This window comes from Sus scrofa, chromosome 10, assembly GCF_000003025.6.
Source record: "Sus scrofa isolate TJ Tabasco breed Duroc chromosome 10, Sscrofa11.1, whole genome shotgun sequence".
NCBI lineage: Eukaryota > Metazoa > Chordata > Mammalia > Artiodactyla > Suidae > Sus > Sus scrofa.
The window spans coordinates 25,735,408-25,756,704 of record NC_010452.4 but is presented as its reverse complement, the minus strand read 5'-3'; the positions used below and the strand labels follow the sequence as shown (position 1 = coordinate 25,756,704).

Sequence of the window (21,297 nt, the reverse complement as noted above, 5' to 3'; positions counted from 1 at the left end):
AACATTGGAAAGAATAAAACAAAACTGTCATTTTTATTAAAGAGGACGCGATGGTGAATACAGAAAAATTTTAAAGAAACCAAAATTAAATTATAATTAATATTCCATTAATTTGCAGATAACAAAGACAATATATACAAGAAAGATTAAAATACATACCTCTAACTTTTTAAATAATCTGCTTTTAAAAGATATACGCAATATTTTTTTAAAAAGGGAGGGAATTCCTGTTGTGGCGCAGCAGAAACGAATCTGACTAGTATCCATGAGCAGGTGGGTTCAATGCCTGGCCTCACTCAGTGGATTAAGGATCCATTGTTGCCATGAGCTGTGGTATAGGTTGCAGATGCAGCTCGGATCTGGCGTTGCTGTCCATGGCTGTGGTATAGGCCGGCAGCTCCAGCTCCAATTCGACCCTGAGCCTGGGAACTTCCATATGCTGCGGGTACGGCCCTAAAAAACCAACAAACAAAAAAAAAAAGATGTACCTCCAGAAATGTGAGAAAATAAATTTCTGTTAAGCCACCTAGTCTATGGCATTTTGTTCTGGGAGCCTTGGCTGTCAAATACACGTGCACCGAGATCCATCTATCAGGATGTTCCAAACAGCACTTTTTATTTTTCTAGCACCCAAACTAGAAACAACCCCCATTTACTGTAAACAGTAAAACAGATAAATAAATTGTAATGTATTTACACAATGAAAATAAAAAAAAATACAGCTACACCCAACAATATGGATGAATCCTACCATCATAATATTAAGTGAAAGAAACAAGATACAAAAAAATAGAGAGAGTTTAATTCCCTTTACATAATCTCCAAAAATAGGCAAAACTAAACTACATAATTCAGGGATATATACGAATTTAGAAAACTTACAAAGAAAGCAAGAAAATTATTACTACAGGAGTCAAAATAGTGGGTAAGGAAGATTTCGTGATTCCTACCTCATGACCTACATAATAATTACAAGCATAATTATTTGTTCAACTATACATTCGTGTATGACACCTTTTTCCCGTTGTCTAGATCATATTTCACAATTTTTTTTGGCTGCACCCACAGCATGCAGAAATTCCTGGGCCAGGGATCAAAGCCGTGACACAGCAGTTACCTGAGCCACAGCAGTGACAATACAGGGTCTTAAACCACTAGGCCACCAGGGAACTCTCACACTTTAAAAGTGTTTAAAGTGTGGGAGTTCCCATCATGGCTCAGTGGTTAATGAATCTGACTAGGAACCATGAGGTTTCGGGTTCGATCCCTGGCCTTGCTCAGTGGGTTAAGGATCGGTGTTGCCGTGCGCTGTGGTGTAGGTCAGGTCACAGACGCGGCTCGGATCTGGCGTTGCTGTGGCTCTGGTGTAGGCCGGTGGCTACAGCTCCGATTGGACCCCTAGCCTAGGAACCTCCATATGCCGCAGGAGCAGCCCTAGAAAAGGCAAAAAGACAAAAAAATTAAAAAATAAATAAAGTGTATAATAATCATAATATATCAATAAACTAAGTGTAAGCATTCTTATGATGATTGGGTTAATATCTTTCCTATAATTCGATATTTTGTTTTTCTCTTTTTGTGGATGTCCCTGATTATGGGTGCTTAAGCATGTGATTAATTAGCCTGATGAATAACCCAGAGCTGGATGCCAGCATTTTTTCCAGGCCTTAAAGACATACCAGGGAACACGCCAGGTGAGGTCCTCACCCTCAAGGAACTGCAGTTTGATTTAACCTCCCTAAATCCAAAAATGTCACCATGGTCCATTTAATCCACCTGTCATATAGGATTGCTCTAGGAACTAAATGCCTGGCCTCATGCCTGGCACCCAGCAGCTGTTCAATAAAAGTTAGTTCCACTTCACAATCCCAGGAAAGAATGGGAGGTCTGTGTTTCTAGTTCCATCATGGAAAAAAAAAAAAGAAAGAAAGAAAGAAACTACATATATCAAATTGTATTTATTCTTCATTCCACTTACAGCTTTTATCAATCCAAGCTAAAAACAAAAACTTAAAGCAGGGATCAGCAAACTGGGAGAGCCCAAGAGATAAATCTAGCCCATCTTTCATTTATGTAAATAAAGTTTTATTAGAACACAACTATACCAATTCATTTACATCTACATTTATATCTATAGCTGTTGTATCATCTAATTTCTTGGTGCAGTGGCAGAGCTGAATATTTGCAACAGAGATGGTTGCGACCACAAAGCCTAAGTATTTACCATCTGGCCCTTGACCAAATGAGCTCACCAATTCCTGTTAGAAGGCTTTACCGTTTCAGAAGACACATAGTATTTATTTAATGTCCACTATCAAGCATGCACTTTTACTATTATTATGTTATATGAATGGACAACTGAATGATATAAAATCTTTATGAAGTTGTTTCTACCCAGTGCCAGCAGGAAGCACAGTAGGGATAGAAATGGACCTGTGCTCTAAGATTAACTTGTAATTTCTACAGTATTTTTCCATATTCCATCATAGCCATATGTACTTTTCATCACATACCTTTATAGGAATTTTCTTGTCAAAATCAGGGAAGTGAATTATTTTATTTAGCTTGGACACATACAGTATCATTATGGTAACTGCCATCTAAAGAAAAAGGGAGAGGAAAATGTTAGCAAAATACCTGGAAAGACTGCTTGGGGTACAAACACATCATCAAAAGAAAAGAGATTCATCAAAAAGAAGTATATCTGGAGTTCCCTTGTGGTACAGTGAGTTAAGGATCCAGTGTCACTACAGTGCCTGGGTCACTGCTGTGGCACGGGTTCAATCCCTGGTCCAGGAACTTCCATGTGTGGAAGGCACAGCCAAAAAAGACAAGTATATCTGAAAAATCTATTTTCTAAGGTTCCAAAAAATTATTATTCCTTGAAATATTAAAATTATTTTTCTTGCCACTGTACGGATTACATCAGAACTATAGGCAAAAAGTCAAGTAGACTCACACATACACATGTTATCTCAAGGGACTCAAGGAATGACAACAGAGGGAAAAAGGAACAGTGTCCCCAAAACTGGCCAGAGTGACCACAGTCAGTGAGGCCACTTGTTGATCCTGGACCATTCTTCCCAGGTACTAAGCATATGGTCACCTTCCCCATAACATAAGTGTGTGGGTTATGGCAAACTTCACACATAAACATATTTTGTAAAGTCAAATATTTCTATAATACAGAAGACAAATTAAGGAGTTCCCATCATGGCTCATTGGTTAACGAATCCGACTAGGAACTATGAGGTTGCAGATTCGATCCCTAGCCTCGCTCAGTGGGGTTAAGGATCCGGTGTTGCCATGAGCTGTGGTGTAGGTCACAGATGCAGCTCAGCTCATGCGTTGCTGTGGCTGTGGTGTAGGCTAGCGGCTACAGCTCTGATTTGACCCCTAGCCTGGGAACCTCCATATGCCCTGGGTTTGGCCCCAGAAAAAGCAAAAAGACAAAAAAACAAAAAACAAAAAGAAATAAACAACAAAAAAAAAGATAAATTAAGAGAAAAGAATTTTAAAGGTGTTTCTTTTTCTCTCCAATCTAGCCAGTATTGCAAAAATGTCTTATTTAAAAGATATTAATCTGGAGTACACCATGTATGATGTATATCAGAAATATTCCATAGCATTAATAAAAAATTTGAATATGATCTTCCTACACAAATTTTAGAATTTACTCACTTTCTCCACATTAGGATGCAAAAATTTAAAGACTCCTTCAACAGGACTATCATCCTAAGCCTTGAGCCTGAGTGTACAAATTTAATACATATGATAGATTCATATAACTCAAGCCCACCCTGAATTAGAATTGAAGTCTTTATATATGACTTACTTTATAATACCTACAGAAATGAACCAACATTTCTGTTTATTTAAAATATTTATTTGTTTGTTTATTTATTGTCTTTTGTCTTTTTAGGGCCGCACCTGCGGCATATGGAGGTTCCCAGGCTAGGGGTCGAATTGGAGCTGTAGCTACTGGCCTACATCACAGCCACAGCAACGCATGAGCTGAGCTGCATCTGCGACCTACACCAGAGCTCACAGCAACACAGGATCCTTAACCCACTGAGCGAGGCCAGGGAGCAAACCCCCATCCTCATGGATACTAGTCCCATTCGTTAACCACTGAGCCACGACGGGAACTCCAAAATATTTATTTAAATATGTTATATTTATTTAAAATATTTTGTAAATCAGACTTTTTTTTCCTTTTTTATAGCTGCACCTGTAGCATATGGAAATTCCCAGGCTAGGGGTCCAATCAGAGCCACAGCCCTAGCAACAGAGGATCCCAGCTGCGTATGGGACCTACAGCTGCAGCTTGCAGCAATGCTGGATCTTTAACCCACCGAGTGAGGCCAGGGATCAAACCTGCATCTCCACAGAGACAACGTCAAGTCATTAACTCATTGAGCCACAATGGAAACTCTCAGGCTTTTAAAATTAGGTCTTCTGGCTTCTTCCCCCACAAATTACAAATCAGAAAGGCTTTTACCTTGAGTACAAGCCAGTGAGTTTATTTGTCTTGTGCATTACAAAGGGCACATTACCACATATTTTCGGATCTTTTAAAGTACTTTTGTCTACATATTTTCACACTGATCCATAATGATATATATTTGCTGACCTTAAGGAAATATATCGTTTCCTCATTATTTTTTCTCCCTAAAATGATGTACGAAGAGTAACTTGTTAGCAAAACATTTAACCAGAACAATGTTTAACCATATAAATTCCAGACTCACAGTTTAAAATTTAGTTAACAAATAATTTTCATAATTTTAAGTTTTTCTCCTTATAAACTAAAGGAAAAACAAAAAAATCTATGGTGCCTGTTATCACTTGTCTACTAGAAATCACCAACATAAGTTCAAAAAAGTCAACAAGTCACAAATTTATATGAATGGAAAATTTCAGTAACAGCCAAATAGGGTTGGTCTGAAAGTTTTTCTCGTTTTTTTTTTTGTTTGGTGTTTGTTTGTTTTTGTTTTTTTGGGTTTTTTTGTTTTTTTGTTTTTTTGTCTTTTCTAGGGCTGCACTCATGGCATATGGAGGTTCCCAGGCTAGGGGTCCAATCAGAGCTGCAGCTGCCTGCCTACACCACAGCCACAGCAATGCCAGGACAGAGCCTCATCTGCAACCCATACCATAGCTCACGGCAACGCTGGATCCTTAACCTACTGAGCTAGGCCAGGGATCGAACCCGCAACCTCATGGTTCCTAGTCGGATTCGTTTCCTCTGCACCATAACGGGAACCCCCTGAAAGTTTACCTATGTTTATCATTACACTTGAGAACAAACATCACAAACTTTAAAAAGGAAACCGTAAATATGTTTTTTTTTTGGGGGGGAGACGTAGAGAGTTTCATGAAAATATGAATGTGTTGCTACCACGTACAAATTGAGAGATTTAATGTAAAAATTAGATTTCCTTGATTCCTAGAGGACATCGCCTCATCTCTCCAACCCCTTTCCTCTCAGGCACAGAGGTTTAAACTGTGCACACACATTTGTTACCCAGCTGATCTTGAGGGCTTTCAGTCTGCTGCTCTCTTGCTTTAGAGTAATTAAATTGTAGGAGTTCCCATCGTGACTCAGCAGAAATGAATCTGACTATCATCCAGGAGGACGAAAGTTAGATCCCTGGCCTTGCTCAGTGAGTTAACGATCCGGTGTTGCTGTGAGCTGCGGTGTAGGTTGCAGACTTGGCTTGGATCTGGCATTGCTGTGGCTGTGATGTAGGCTGGCAGCTACAGCTCCAATTGGACCCCTAGCCTGGGAACCTCCATATGCTGCAGGTGCAGCCCCCCCAAAAACAAAAACAAAACACAACAAAACAAAAAAGAAGTTAATTTTTTTTTCACTTACCTGTCCAATTCCAAGAACAATTGGCGATGGGAAACTACAAAGAATATAGAATAACAAATAATTTTAGCAACTGATAAAAATCTGAAGATATTATGTAACACATAATGCCACGAGGGATTAAAAAGCCCTCTTTAGACTTTTTTTTTCAGTCTTACTGAAAACATAAAATTTGTTCACTTTTCATTTGTGCATTTCTTTTCCATTTTTCAAACTGATCATTGCTAACACTGGCAAAGTTCTATTGCCCCGTGAGGCAGACTGTCACTATATTAACAAACAACACAACTGGATATGTAGAAAACCAAAAGTAATCTGGAAATAAATTACTAGGATTAATAAATAACATTAGCAATGTTATTATATACAAGGGGAACATATGGAAAAATAATTTCTATGTCTATATATAAGCAAGACACAAAGAACACGAAAGAGTTTAAAGACATTATTTATAATAGCACCCCCAAAACACCGAATAACACCGACTAGATATTTTATGCTAATAAGGAATTATTTTTACTTTTTTAGGTGTGAAATGATACTGGAGCAGTTTTTTTAAAAAAAAAAACAAAACAAAACAGAAGTCCTTGTCTTTTAGAAATACATATTGAAATGCTTAGGTGATATATTTTTGATTTGCTTCAAAATAACCCCGGGGGAAGATGCTGGGATTGAGAGGAGGAGCAATACAAACATAAGAAAGTTGATAAATCTGGATGATGGCTACATGGAGACTTATTACACTGTTGTTTCTTTTTAAATAATAAACCCAGGTACAAAGCTAATAAAAGATTTCAAGAAATACCTCTACATAGAAAACTATATATATGGAGTTCCCATTGTGGCTCAGCAGTAATGAACCTGACTAGAATCCATGAGGACTCGGGTTCATTCCCTGGCCTGGCTCAGTGGGTTAAGGATCCAGTGTTGCTGTGAGCTGTGGTGTAGGTCACAGAGGGGCTAGATCCTGCATTGCTGTGGCTGTGGTGGAGAGGCTGGCAGTTGCAGCGCCAATTGGACCCCTAGCCTGGGAACTTCCATATGCCACAGGTGCAGCCCTAAAAAGCAAAAAAGAAAAAGAAGAAAGAGAGAGAGAAAGAGAGGATGGATGGAAGGAAGGAAGGGAGGGAAGGAAACTATATATCAATATTTTAAAATTAAGAAAAAAAATAAATAAAAATAAATAAATAAAATTAAGGAAGTCCTAAATAAAGTTCATGAATGAGAACCAATATTGTAGTGAATCATTATCCACAAACTGATCTATCACATCAAATTAATCTCTGTAAAAATACCAACAGGTATTTCGTGGAAACTGACAAGCTGATCCTAAACCTGGATGGAGAGGCAAAAAGCAAATATTATCTAAGGTTATCTGGAAGAAAAACAACGTTGAAGGAATGATTCTACTGGATACTAGGATTCTTGCTAAAGTTACAATAAATGAGAGAGTGTGGTATTTTCACAACGGACCAGAGGAGAGATAGGGACAGATACACACATATAGACACTTGATTCATGACAATGATGATGTAACATTAAGGAAAAGATGGTCTTTCAACAAATGGCATTGGGTAACAGGACAGAATCTTTTTTTTTTTTTTTTGCTTTTTTTTATGGCCGCACCTGCAGCATATGGAGGTTCCCAGGCTAGGAGTCCAATCAGACCTACAGCCACCGGCCTACACCACAGCCACAGCAATGCCAGATCCGAGTCACATCTGCAACCTACACCACAGCTCACAGCAACACCAGATCCTTAACCCACTGAGCGAGGCCAGGGATCGAACCTACATCCTCATGGATGCTCGTCAGATTCGTTAACCACTGAGCCAGGACGGGAACTCCCAGGACAGAATCTTAACTCCTATCTCATACCACACTTAACAAGGCTGCTCATCCTTCCACCAGGCTCACTCATTGTCCAACCCTTCACTGGTTCCCGGCCATTCACTTGGGCTTACTAAGAAAAGAGGAATATCACCAAAAAACCACCACCAGCAACAACACCATTTCCACTCTCTATCTGTGTGTCAGAGGGAAACATACCCATTTCACATAGGGTAAGAAGAGAATAAAATACCAACACGGGAGTTCCCATCATGGCTCAGTGGTAACAAGCAGACTAATATACAAGAGGACGCAGGTTCAATCCTTGGCTTTGCTCAGTGGGTTAGACGATCCGGCTTTGCCGTGAGCTGTGGTGAAGGTTGCAGATGCAGCTCAGATCTGGCGTTGCAGTGTCTGTGGCGTAGGCTGGTGGCTACAGCTCTGATCCCTAGCCTGGGAACTTCCATATGCCGAGGATACGGCCCTAAAAAGACAAAAAACAAAACAAACAAACAAACAAAAAACCACCAACCCAGAGCTCCAGCTGTGGCTCAGTGGGTGAAGAACCCAACTAGCATCCATGAGGACACAGGTTCGATCCCTGGCCTCAGTCAGTGGGTTAAAGATTCGGTGTTGCCGAAAGCTGCGGTGTAGGTCGCAGATGCTGCTCCGATCTGGCAATGCCATGGCTGTGGTATAGCTGCACTCCAATGCGACCCCTAGCCTGGGAACTTCCATATGCCGCAAATATGGCCCTAAGAAATAAAAAATTTAGAAAACCAACTTAGCTTTTCAGAGAAAACCAAATGAATGTTTGGACAGTACCACCATGAGAATAAAATGAACTCCAGTGGATGTTGGATGTGCCACCCAGACACCCCCTTCTGGAAGCACTCACATCCCCAGTTGCTCAGGAGCATCCTCAGCGGAAGGAAGCTGCCTTGGCAATAGCATCCCCCTTCCCTGAGAGCAGCCTGCGTTCCAAGCACTGATCTATGCAGGGGTCTGAAGGCCAGGGCCCCTCATCCCAATTCAGGACAACTCTAGAGCCCTTTCTGCTCCATGCCTTGGGCTCAGGCTTTGTTGTGACCGCAGCGCAGCCCAGCTTCTCCCTGCGCTTCTTCCTGCCTCCCTCACTCCCCATCCTAGAGGAGTGGATTCCCAGAGCAGCGCTCCCCAAAATACTTCCCCTGCATGTGTGAGTCTCCCTCCCTCGGGCTGGGGGTGGGGGTGGGATACAACCCACAACATCAAGCAAAATAATAAGACCACAACATAAATAGTAAAACAGCAATAAGAGGCTTCAGAAGGAAGACAGGGACCTTGGCCTAGACTCAGAGAATGCAACACAGGGAGCAAAGGCACCCTTTGTGATTGCTTCCAGCTACAGAACACCTTAGCAAGAAATCTTGCTCTATAGCACAGGGAACTATATCTAGTCACTTGTGATGGAACATGATGGAGGATAATGTAGGAAAAACATATATATATATGTTTAACTGGGTCACTTTGCTGTACAACAGAAATTGACAGAACATTGTAAATCAACTATAATTTAAAAAATGAAAAAAAGATGATAGCAATACCATAGAACACCACAATAAGACGATAGCAATAACACACGAGCTCACAAGTGACATCAAGCAATCAAATAAGGTGAAAAGGGAGACTACAGATCTACGGAAACCAACAGAGCATCGAAATGACATAACCGCCACATGAATAATTTAGACACAAGACAGAACTAAATGGCCATTGCTGAAAATTGAAATGCCAAGACGAGGTCATCACAGTGAAACACTCAGAGATAAACAGATATAGAAGATAGATAGACACCACCATGGAGGGTGAATCGTTGTGCCCAGTTTAAAAGAACTCAATAAAGAGAGAGAGTAATTCAAACATAAAAGGCACATTCGTCTCCTTGACATGAGGAAAATAAGGAAATAAACTCTCCAGACCTAAAAGCACATTTGTTACCAAAAAAATAAAATCTGCCAAGAATGTTCAACATGATTCATATAGCAGCCATGAACTCTCCATAAAAATAGTACCACACACTGGAATCCAGCAATTAGGAGTCAGATCATAATGAACTCTGGAATGGAGACACGGTGATAAGATGGTGCTGTTTACTGCACCCATTTCAAAAAGAACAGATTCAAACAAGTGTAGGATTATCATTACACAAAAGGATGCTACGCTTTATTTTTTTATTATTTTATTTTATTTTTGTCTTTTTGCCTTTTCTAGGGCTGCTCCTGCAGCCTATGGAGGTTCCCAGGCTAGGGGTCTAATCAGAGCTGTAGCCGCTGGCCTACACCAGCTAGAGCCACAGCAATGCAGGATCCGAGGCACGTCTGCAACCTACACCACAGCTGACAGCAACGCTGGATCCTTAACCCACTGAGCAAGGCCAGGGATCGAACCCACAACCTCATGGTTCCCAGTCGGATTCATTAACCACTGAGCCACGACGGGAACTCCAGGATGCTACACTTTAAGAGAAGCCATGGAAAGAAGGGGAGACGGAAGAAGCGGGCAAGTGTCATCATTCAGAAGCACACAGGTCATACATACAACCAGAAATTAAAGAAATATATATTTCAAAGTCAACAATTCTTTTCACTGAACATTCATTTCTCTTTTCTCCAATTTGGTTAAAACTAAGTTTCATATGAATATGCAACTTGCAGTCCTCACCTCAAGTAAGCCTCCAGGTAGCCAGTCTGACTAATAAAGGGCCAAATCCTCATATGATACAAGTTGAACTCAAGTTCAACCCTGTCAACAGGGTCAGATTACAGTCTTGCCAAAAACTGTTTAACCTGAATGTAACCAAGCCTTTAGATTTAAGTTTCAGTTAAAAAACAGACTGTGGGAGTTCCCATTGTGGCTTAGTGGAAACAAACCCGACTAGTGTCTATGAAGATGCAGGTTCGATCCCTGGCCCCACTCAGAGGGTTAAGGATCCAGCGTTGGCACCAGCTGCTGTGTAGGTTGCAGATGCAGCTTTGATCCCGCATTGCCGTTGCCGTGGCTGTGGCATAACCTGGCAGCTGTAGCTCTGATTCAATCCCTAGCCTGGGAACTTCCATATGCCGCACCCGTAGCAAGAAAGAAAAAGAAAGAAAGGGAGAGAGAGGGAGGGAGGGAAAACTAAAAAACAGTAAGTTAAGTGAGACTTCAAAAAATAAATCACACAACTCATAATGTGGGAGATTTTACAACACATCTGCTCCAGGCTTTTCAAAAATCAGTATCGGGGGGAAGAAATGGGATGGGTGACTTTTCTAGATTAAACTAAAACATAACTGTACGCCTTAGATGAAGCTTGACTGGATCTTGATTCAAACATTCAAAACAACCATAAAAATATCTTGGGAACAATGGGGATGATTATAGATTTGGCATTAGATTATTTTAGGAAATTATTCTTTAGTTTGTTAAGAGCAAAAATGATGCTATCTATGTAGGAGAATATCCACATTTCAAAAGAGCTAAGCTGAAATATTTCAGAGTGTAGAATTATGATGTCCATGGCTTATATTCAATGATTCAGGCAGGAAAATGCAAATATATCAAAATATTAAGTATTGAATCTCACCAGTATGTTTATGGGGATTTGCTGTACTTCGCTTTCTCTACTTTACTGGGTAGTTGAAACTTTTCATCATAAAAAGTGGTGGAGGGACTTAGGTGATCCTTAAAAAAGTTAATTAAATGAAAGTCCTCCCCCCCTTTCCAACTCCTTTTTGGATTAAAGAAAACAATTTAGGTGTTCCTGTCGTGATGCAGAGGAAACGAATCCGACTAGGAACTGTGAGGTTGAGGGTTCGATCCCTGGCCTTGCTCAGTGGGTTAAGGATCTGGTGTTGCCGTGAGTTGTGGTGTAGGTGGCAGACAGGGCTCAGATCTGGCGTTGCTGTGTCTCTGGCGTAGGCCGGCAGCTACAGCTCCAATTAGACCCCTAGCCTGGTAACCTCCTTATGCCTGGGGGTGAGGCCCTCAAAAAAGACAAAAAAAGAAAAAAAATTAAATAAGTAGCATCTACAATGTTATTTTATATAAAAAGTAATACAGTCTATGCATCTGTTTACAATCCATCTAAAAAGATGTCTGAAGTTATTGCCTAATATATCAATTATAGTAATTTTTAAAATTTTACTATTTTTCTTTTGTTTGATTTCTTTATAATGATCACAACAGAATCAGTTTTTTTCTTTTTTTTTTTTTTGTCTTTTTAGGGCCATGCCCACGGCATATGGAGTTTCCCCGGCTAGGGTTCCAGTTGGATCTGTAGCTGCCGGCCCACACCACAGCCAGAGCAATGCTGGATCTTTAACCCACTGAACGAGGCCAGGGATCGAACCCATGTCCTCACGGATGCTAGTCGGTTTGTTAACCACTGACCCACCACAGGAACTCCACACTCTTCCTATTTCTATTTAACATTATACTAGAGGTTCTAGCTAGAGGAATTACACAAGATAAATACAATTGTGTAAGACTACCTCTATTTCACATGACATGATTTTATATATAGAAAACTCTAAAAAACCCACATTGAAAAGTCCCCCAAACAGATTTAATTACAAAGTTCAGCAGTGTTACAGGAGAAAAATTAAATATACAAAAATCAGATGTTTTTCTATACACTAGTAATTAAGTATGAAATTGAGAAAAAATTCAAGATATTGATTCTAGGAGTTCCCTTGTGGCAGAGCAGGTTAAGAACCTGGCATTGTCACTGCAGCAGCTTGGGCGAGCCAAGGCATGGGCTCAAAAAAAAAAAAGCTACTGATTCTAAGTAGTGGGAATATGGATAAGTATTAGAGTCTTCTTTGTACATTTCTGTATTTAAAATAACCCCCAATTTTTTAAATGGAATTCTTCCAGGAGTGAATGCAAGGAAATGAAGACAACTCTTTGCAGGGTACACAGCTCATTGAAGAGTGGCTCTGAAAGGAACAGAGAGGCATGGCCACGTGGATCAAGGGAGGGTTATTTTTCACTTGAGAAACCTGAACGTGGTTTAAGCTGATAGAAGCTGCTGATGCAGAACAGAGGCTAATGAAAGGAGCAGGGAGAGTGTACACCCAGAAGAGGGGAGCTGGACCATCCACAGGAGCAAAACGCTCCCTCCATCATAGCAGGAGGAGCATGAAGAGAGCCCCAGGTGACAGCTTCTATTTCCTCAATGAAGTACCAGAGGAGAGTGGAAGGTGGGGGTGGGGGAGGTTTCAGGGTGAAAGAGACCTCGTGCAGTCTTTTCTGAGACAAGGAAAGCAGCCCCCAGAAGAAATTTAGCAGGTGGGAGTAGAGCCGGTTGAGGTTTGTGATCATCAATTTAAAGTCAACCCAGGACTAGAAAACAAATTAATTAATTGATTAATAAATAAATTCTTTTTTTAAAAAAAGAGTCAACCCAGGAGTTCTCATCGTGGATCAGTGGAAATGAATCTGACTAGGAACCATGAGGATGCAGGTTCGATCCCTGGCCTCGATCAGTGGGTTAAGGATGCAGCATTGTCCAGTGTTGCCATGAGCTGTGGTGCAGGTTACAGATGCTGCTGAGATCTGGCGTTGCTGTGGCTGTGGTGTAGGCCAGCAGCTACAGCTCTGATTGGACCCCTAGCCTGGGAACCTCCATATACCTAAGAGGCGGCCCTAAAAGACAAATAATAATAATGATGATGATGATGATGATGATGATGTCAACCCAGCCAGCCCAGAAGTGGTTTTTCTCCCAGGATAGTCAGAGCTGCTCAATACTAAAGGGAAGATACTGATGGTAGGCTGTTCAGGACAAGTCTCAGCTAAGGCAGGAGTGGAAAAGGAGTCACGTGGCTTCCAGAGCAGCTCTTTGGCTGGACCAGGAAGGAATGGATGCCTGGAAGGCGAATGTGGCAAAAATGAGCCAGGTGGACATCCTGCCCAGGGGCTGGAGTTGCTGGCAGGGTGACGCTGAGCCGAAGTCCTGGGAGTGACCTCAGGAAGTGGGACAAGGTAAACTTCGATGGTTGAGTCCACGGAACCCAAAGTCCTGATGGCTTCAGTGTGTCTGGTGGAGAGGAAGACCAGGACTCCAAAAAACCACTAGCGTAACCGAGTGGCCACAGATTCTTGCTTCTCCCTCTCACCCCCAAAAGAGTCTTACAGTTCAGTTCCTTCAAAGGCTCTTCTCTGGGAGTTCCCATCATGGTGCAGTGGAAACAAATCCAACTAGGAACCATGAGGTTGCGGGTTCAATCCCTGGCCTCACTCAGTGGATTAAGGATCCAGTGTTGCCATGAGCTGTGGTATAAGTCTCAGACACAGCTCAGATCTGGCATTGCTGGGACTGTGGTGTAGACCCCTAGCCTGGGAACCTCTCTATGCCTCGGATGCAGCCCTAAAAAGCACACACACACAAAAAGACTCCTCTCTGTCCAGCCAGGTATATTTAGCATCTCAATGAAGCAAAACTAATAAATAAGACCCCCCCAGTCTTATATCACAACCAGACACAATCTGCTAAAAACCAGAAGAGAAAAAAATAGGACCCCATGATGTCACTGCTGTGGCTTGGGTCACTGCTGTGGCGCAGGTTCAGTCCCTGGCCCGGGAACTTCCACATGCTGCAAGCACAGCCAAAAATAAAATATAAAAAGAATAAAAATTTGGAGTTCCTGTTGTGGCTCAGTGGAGACAAAGCTGACTAGTACCCATGAGGACGCAGGTTCAATCCCTGGCCTTGCTCAGGGGGTTAAGTATCTGGCGTGGCTGTGGCTGTGGCGTAGGTCAACAGCTACAGCTCCGATTCAACCCCAGCCTGGGAACCTCCATAAGCTCGGGTATGGCCCTAAAAAGACAATAAATAAAAAAATAAATAAACAAATAAAGAATAAAAATTTAAAAAATATTTCCTGGGCTACATTTCCATAATCCTCATAATCCTGAGAATTAGGTAACTATATAAAACTCTATCCTGCAACCCGTTTTCTAATCTCAAACAACTAATGCTTGGATCAGATGTCTAAGGTTTATTCTTATAACCAAGTCACTAAAAACATGCTCCTAACACATTCTGAGGTCCTCCAACTGTATATTACATTACAGAAATGTGGAAATTTTACTTATAAGGGAATAAGGGTTTTTGCCTTACTAAGACAAAAACTCGATTTCCTCCTTCAGCCATGGAACCCAGAATTTTAAAGACAGAAAGACTAGAGCATGAGATGTTTCATATCATTCTTTCTGGTTGGACACTGTCCTTCATCTTTGAAGCATTTAACCACTAACTGGTCTCTGCTTCCAACAATAAAATACATGTTTTCGGAGGCACAGATTGTCGTCATCAGTGAGCACACTGCTCGGTCAAGTGCAGAAAGTAGAGACTTATCTTCAAACTTCAATTGATAGAATCCCAACCACGCCCCAAAGTTCTGTTAATAGCATTCTCCTGTTTTATACGTAGGTGTTTGTGGGTTTTTTGCTTTGTTTTGTTTTGCATTTTAGGGCTAAACCCATGGCATATGGAAGTTCTCAGGATACAGAGGGGTTGAATGGGAGCTGCCAGCCACAGCCACAGCAACTTGGGATCTGAGCCACATCTGCAACCTACACCACAGCTCACGGCAATGCTGGATCCCCGATCCCCTGGACAAGGCCAGGGATCGAACCCTCATTCTCATGGATACTAGTCAGATTTGTTTCTACTGCGCCACAGTGGGAACTCCTGTTTTCTTTTTCTTTCATTTGCCTGCCTTATATACTAAATGAGCCAGGTTTGAGTATGTGTTCACTCCAGTTTCTTTGAGGCAGGTGTGTGTTTCACATGGACACTGGAAAGCATGCTGCAACACACTAGGAGACCTTGTGAAGATTATCAAGAGCCATAGGATCACCAGAAAATATCCCAAATCCATCGCTTCCCTCCATAGCCCCTGCTACCCTCCACCCCAGTCCAAGCCATCACTCAGAATTATCTAGAATACCGCAATCAATTCCTAGCTCCTCTTCTTGCTTCCAGTACCATCAGTTCTCCACCCACCCATGAGCCAAAAAAATCCTGTTAATCATACAAATGATGTCATGTCACTACCCATGCTGAAACCTTCCAAGGGATTTCTAATTGCATGCAAACTAAAATTAAAACTATCTGGAGTTCCCATTGTGGCACAGCGGAAACGAATCCAACTCGCAACCATGAGGTTGTGTGTTCGATCCCTGGCCTCACTCAGTGGGATAAGGATCGGCATTGCCATGAGCTGTGGTGTAGGTTGCAAATGCAACTCGGATCCCGTGTTGCTGTGGCTCTGGTGTAGGCTGGCAGCTGTAGCTCCAATTCAATCCCTAGCCTGCAAACCTCCATGTGCCACGGGTGCATCCCTAAAAAGCTAAATAAATAAAAATAAATAAATAAATAAATAAATAAATACCATCGTGGTCTCCCTCCCTCCACCCTGATCCCCCAATATCTGCTGTCAACAGAGCAGGTGGGAGTGAGTTTGATCACACGCCTCTGCTGGACACTTTCCATTGGCTCTCATCTCCCTCAGAGCTTTTTCAATGGCCACAGAGGTTCTCCACAATCTAGAAATCCATGACTCTGGAACCCTATCTAGTACCAGTGCCACCTGTACGCCTCACTCCTCCATGCCTGGAATGTTCCTCCCTTATCTTCCTCAAGTCTTGGCTCACATGTCGCCTCCTTTAATGAAGCCTCACCAATCACACTGAGACGGCAATACTTTCCCATGCTCACAGTCCCTAATTCCCTTTCCTTATTTTTGTCTCCTGAACACATGGCTGCATCTGATGTTACATAAATTCTACCAGTTTATTTACTGATTCACTCAAAATCTCCATGTAAGCTCTGGGAAGATGGATATATGCTCTCTGACATTTGGGGTTTGGATCTGCCCAGTGCTGGCACATAACAAGGGCTTAATACAATATTATTAACTGAAGGAAGGCTCTGATTCTGCCTTTCCTGCCTATCTTCTTGTTGTCTCTCCTACCCTCTCCCACATGTTCATTCGGTTCCAGCCAGGGACCCTCTCTCTGATCTTCCAGCATGTCAAGCTCATGCCCTCTCCAGCATTCTGTCTGGAACGCTCTAGCACCAACCACTCCACCTGAAACCACCCGCCTTATTCATGAGCCTACTGGTTTATTTTTTGAGTCCACCAGGGATGTGGAATCTCCAGAACGGGAGCTTCGTGTTTTCACAGCTGCCTCCGTGGTACCAGTGATGAGCATGGCACATAACAGGTGCTCAGTAAATGTCCGTTAGAGGTTTAGAGGTGGAACCAGCCAAGCTCCTGTGGGTCTCAGCTTTTTTTTTTTTTTTTTTTTTTTTTTTTTTTTTTTTTTTTTTAGGGCCACATCCGTGGCACATGAAGGTTTCCAGGCTAGCAGTTAAATTGGAGCTGTAGCCACTGGCCTACACCCATAGCCACAGCAATGCCAGATCTGAGCACATCTGCAACCTACACCACAGCTCATGGAAATGCCGGATCCTTAACCCACTGATCAAGGCCAGGGATCGAACCTGCATCTTCATGGATGCTAGTCAGATTCCTTTCTGCTGAGCCACGACAGGAACTCCAGGATAGAAGCTTTTGCAAGCATAAACAAAATAAGAAGGCCAAAGATACTCTCTGAGGGCTCTTTGGGTTCTTTATAAAACTTTAATTTTACATTCTTATAGCAACAGTACCATTTACAAAGAGAGCCCTCACTTAATGATAGCTCACGCCAGAGCTCTGGAAGGTAACTAACATAATCGTAATTATCCAACTTTCACATCTGAAAAAAAAACCGCTGACTCTGAGACTGGCGCAAGAGGCATAGCTATTAAATGCGGGAGCTGGATCTAAAACCACAGGGCTTTCAATGCCGATACAATGAAAGCATAACTAAACAGGATATTCTAGTCTTTACATACAGGTTCAACGAACCACAAGTTTCCTGGTTTACTGCACACTCATCAAAAAAGTCTAAAATATGAACTTTGGTTTTCCCCCGTTTTGAATGATCAAATGCAAATAAACTTATCCACCCGGGCCCCTTCTGATTGTTGAACACCTCGATGTGTACAAAGAATAGTTCACATTTACAGAACACATTCAGATCACTTGTTTCAGCTCACTGGTGCTCGTGAAAACTCTACAAGCGCCGCTGCGCAAGGTCCTGCAGGAGTAAGCGGTCCTGTGTCCGCGCTCACTGACAGCGGAATGACTTTGCTAGACTGTGGTTCGGTTTATGCAACGCTGCGAAGGTTCCGGCCGGTGCAAACATGGCCCAGGTGCCAAGCACAAAGCCACCCACGCCGGCGCAGGAGTCAGCAGAGACACTCCCGGCTCGCTGTCCCCGCCCGTCGGTTGCGCAGGGGGCGGCCCAAGTGCACCAAGGGCAGGGGCAGCCCGGCTGCACTCCCCCGCTCGGGGACCTCGGGGTGTCCTGCCAGGCCCTGCGGGGACAGGGCGGCATCGGATCGGGAAGGTCCCCGGGGTGGGTCGCCGCCGAGCAGCCGGGCACCCCCGCGGACCCCGCCCGGATCTCTGGCGCCCGCCTCACCGGTAGGTGGTCAGCAGCGCCTTGTTGACCAGCACGAGGAGGAAGGAGCAGGTCCCATAGAAGAGCGCGGACAGCAGCTTGGCCGCCCGGGAAGGCAGCCCCACGGAGCCGGGATCAGCGCCCGAGCCCTCCGCCTGGCCGCCGGCCGTCATGTCCAGCGGCCGCCAGCCTCCACCGCACTTGGGGACGCCCCGCCCAAGTTCCGTCCCCACCCCCGGCCCGCGGCCGAAACAGGAAGGGCTGCGGCGGGAACCCCACACGCCAGCGCGGCCCCATCGGTCGCCCCGAAGCTACTGGAGGGAGAAGAGCGGGTTTGGCTGGAGTTCGGGCTCAAAAACACCACTTTCTGATGGCTTGTCTGAAAGGAGCACAGAAACGGGTTTGGCAGAGTTTAAAAACCCCATCTTCCTCCAAAGACTGGGGAGAAATGTTAAAGACCGTTTTGCTCTCTTGGCGAGAAATATTAAGACTTTTTTTTGTCTTTTTTTTTTTTTTTGACAATTTTAAATGTATAATGTACATACAGTGAAATGCAATCGAGTCCACAGTTTGATGTTTTGACAAATGCGTAACCCATGTAACCACCCAAGTCAAAACATAGAACAAAAAAGATCTGAGTTCCCTACGTGGTTATCGAACCCCGACTAGCAACCATGAGGATGTGGGTTTCATCCTTGGCCTCGCCCAGTGGGTTAAGGTGCCGGCAGTTGCTGTGGCTGTGGTGTAGGCTGGCAAATACAGCTCCGATTCAACCCCTAGCCTGGGAACGTCCATATGCCCTGGGTGAGGCCCCCAAAATACAAAAAAAAAAAAAACAAAACCAAACCGTAGAACACTTCCATTCCCCCAGTGCACTGTGTCCTACTGAGGGCGATCGATCCCCTCAATTCATTCTGATTTCTGTTACCATAGACTAAATTTGCCTGTTCAGAAATTTCATGGAAACGAGCATGTAGTCTTTCAAGGCTTTTTTGGCTCAGTTTATTATTTTAGTGACTCAGCCAGGTTTGAGTCTTTTCATTGTTGAGTAGTACCACGACTTGTGTATCCATTCCTCAGTGATTATGTGATGGGCATTGGTTGTTTCCAGGTTAGGAACTGCCAAAAAACAAAGATGGTCCATGAATATTCATGTACAAGTTTTTGTGTGAATGTATACTTTCATTTATCTTTGCGAAATGCCTAGGGATGATATGGGTGCAAAGTCTCCAGGTTTCTTGCCTCTGGGTGCTTTATGGCAGGTTCTCCCCCTGAGGGCCCATTTCTTTTCTACATGGGTACATCTAAGGATAGGTTTGTTGTTTGTGTTAACTCTGACCAGCATCTACTTGCTCTAGAATTTTTTCAATTAACTGTCCCATATTTTCATTCTAATTTTTTTTTTTTTTGTCTTTTATCCTTTTAGGGCCGCTCCCGTGGCATATGCAGGTTCCCAGGCTAAGGGTCTAATCAGAGCTGTAGCTGCTGACCCACAGCAACACCAGATCTGAGCAGTGGCTGCGACCTACACCACTGCTCATGGCAATGCCGGATCCTTAACCCACTGAGCAAGGCCAGGGATTGAACCCGCAACCCCATGGTTCCTAGTCGGATTTGTTTCTGCTATGCCATGACAGGAACTCCCTAAATAATTTTAAAAATCTGAAATTCTAGCTTTTTAGAAAAGCTAAAGATGTCAAGTTAAATATATATTTGAGCCTAACCATATTGAAGCCATGCAATGGTTTTCTATTGGAGGCACTGAACAACCAAGAACATTTTCAGTACTGAAAAGAACGAAAGCACAACTTTTGACAAAAAAAAACTAGCAGTAAAAAAGCCAGAAAGGAAGAATCTACAAAACGCAAAAACAGGAATCAAATAAATACATATAAGACTGATTTAAAATAGAAAATGAATTCATATTCAAGTTAAACCCAAAATCTAAATTTCCTCAAAAAGAATCAACTAAGTTTCCAGTTAGCCTCCAAATAAGTTTTGGCTGCAAGACAGTATTTTAAAATCACTTTTAACAATAGGCTTAATCATATTTGTATTTAATTTGCTTCTGTGTACATACTTCTAGGAACTTAAGTCACTGTCAAAATCTCATCCTTACTGTTTAAACCACAACTCACACTAAAGAGTTGCTTGTGGAAGTCTTCTGCACAAAGCCTGGAAGGGCTGAACTTTGCCACTGTGTGGACAACTAACGATCTACCAAAAATAGCTAATGAAAATATTAAACCAAGTTACTTGACTCAGAAAAGTAAACAGGCCCTGACTGGATCCTCTGGAGGTGACCTCAGATTCAACACGTCTTGAATCTAAGTGAAATGAAATCCAAGTTAGGGCTGGCAATAGTTTAATCCTTATCAACACCAGCATTTTTAATACTGTAATAATGAAACAGATGAAGAAGTTAAAGGAATAACTAGAGTCTACAAGGTCATAATTTGGAGTTCCTGTTGTGACTCAGCGAGTTAAGGACCCAGTATAGTCTCTGCGAGGATGTGGGTTCAGTCCCTGGCCTCACTCCAGCATTGCTGCAAGCAAAGGTATAGTTTGCAGATGCAGCTTGGATCCTATGTTGCTTGCCGTGGTTGTGGCATAGGTGTCAGCTGAAGCTCTGATTCAACATGGGAACTTCCATATCCTGCAGGTGTGGCCGTAAAAAGAAAAACAAAAAAAGGCCCTGATTTTAAAATAAGGAAAAGGAATTCGCACCATGATTTCAACTAAAGATGCCTGGGATGAGACTGGAATGAAATATAAAATGCACCAAAATACACCATTAAACTCCTAGAAGAGAAATATAGGCAAAACATTTTCAGACATCACCCATACAAATGTTTTCTTAGGTGAGTCGCCCAAGGCAATAGACATAAAACCAAAAATAAACCAGTGGGAGCTAATCAGACTTACAAGCTTTTACACAGCAAAGGAAACCATTTAAAAAAAAAAAAGAAAGACAACCTACAGAATGGGAGAAAATAGTTGCAAACAATGCAACTGACAAGGGCTTAACCTCCAAAATATACAAACAGCTT

The 21,297-nt window shown here is 42.6% G+C and overlaps 1 protein-coding gene across 4 annotated transcripts in view; it reads right to left on the bottom strand.

The window, feature by feature from the left end:
* The window catches only part of SLC35D2 (solute carrier family 35 member D2), a 51,280-nt gene extending 32,783 nt beyond the window's left edge, over positions 1–18,497 (bottom strand). For 3 of the 4 annotated variants that reach the window (XR_002336107.1, XM_021063996.1, XM_021063997.1), the window contains exons 1-3: positions 18,269–18,497; positions 5,876–5,909; positions 2,514–2,600 (exon numbers count right to left, since the gene is read on the bottom strand). Coding sequence is in view for 3 of the 4 variants with exons in the window: in XM_021063996.1 (XP_020919655.1) it covers positions 2,514–2,600; positions 5,876–5,909; positions 18,269–18,420 (273 nt within the window). In the remaining variant the exon portion in view is untranslated. The remainder of the gene's footprint in view (positions 1–2,513; positions 2,601–5,875; positions 5,910–18,268) is intronic. The other variant, NM_001244362.1, reaches the window with a different exon arrangement.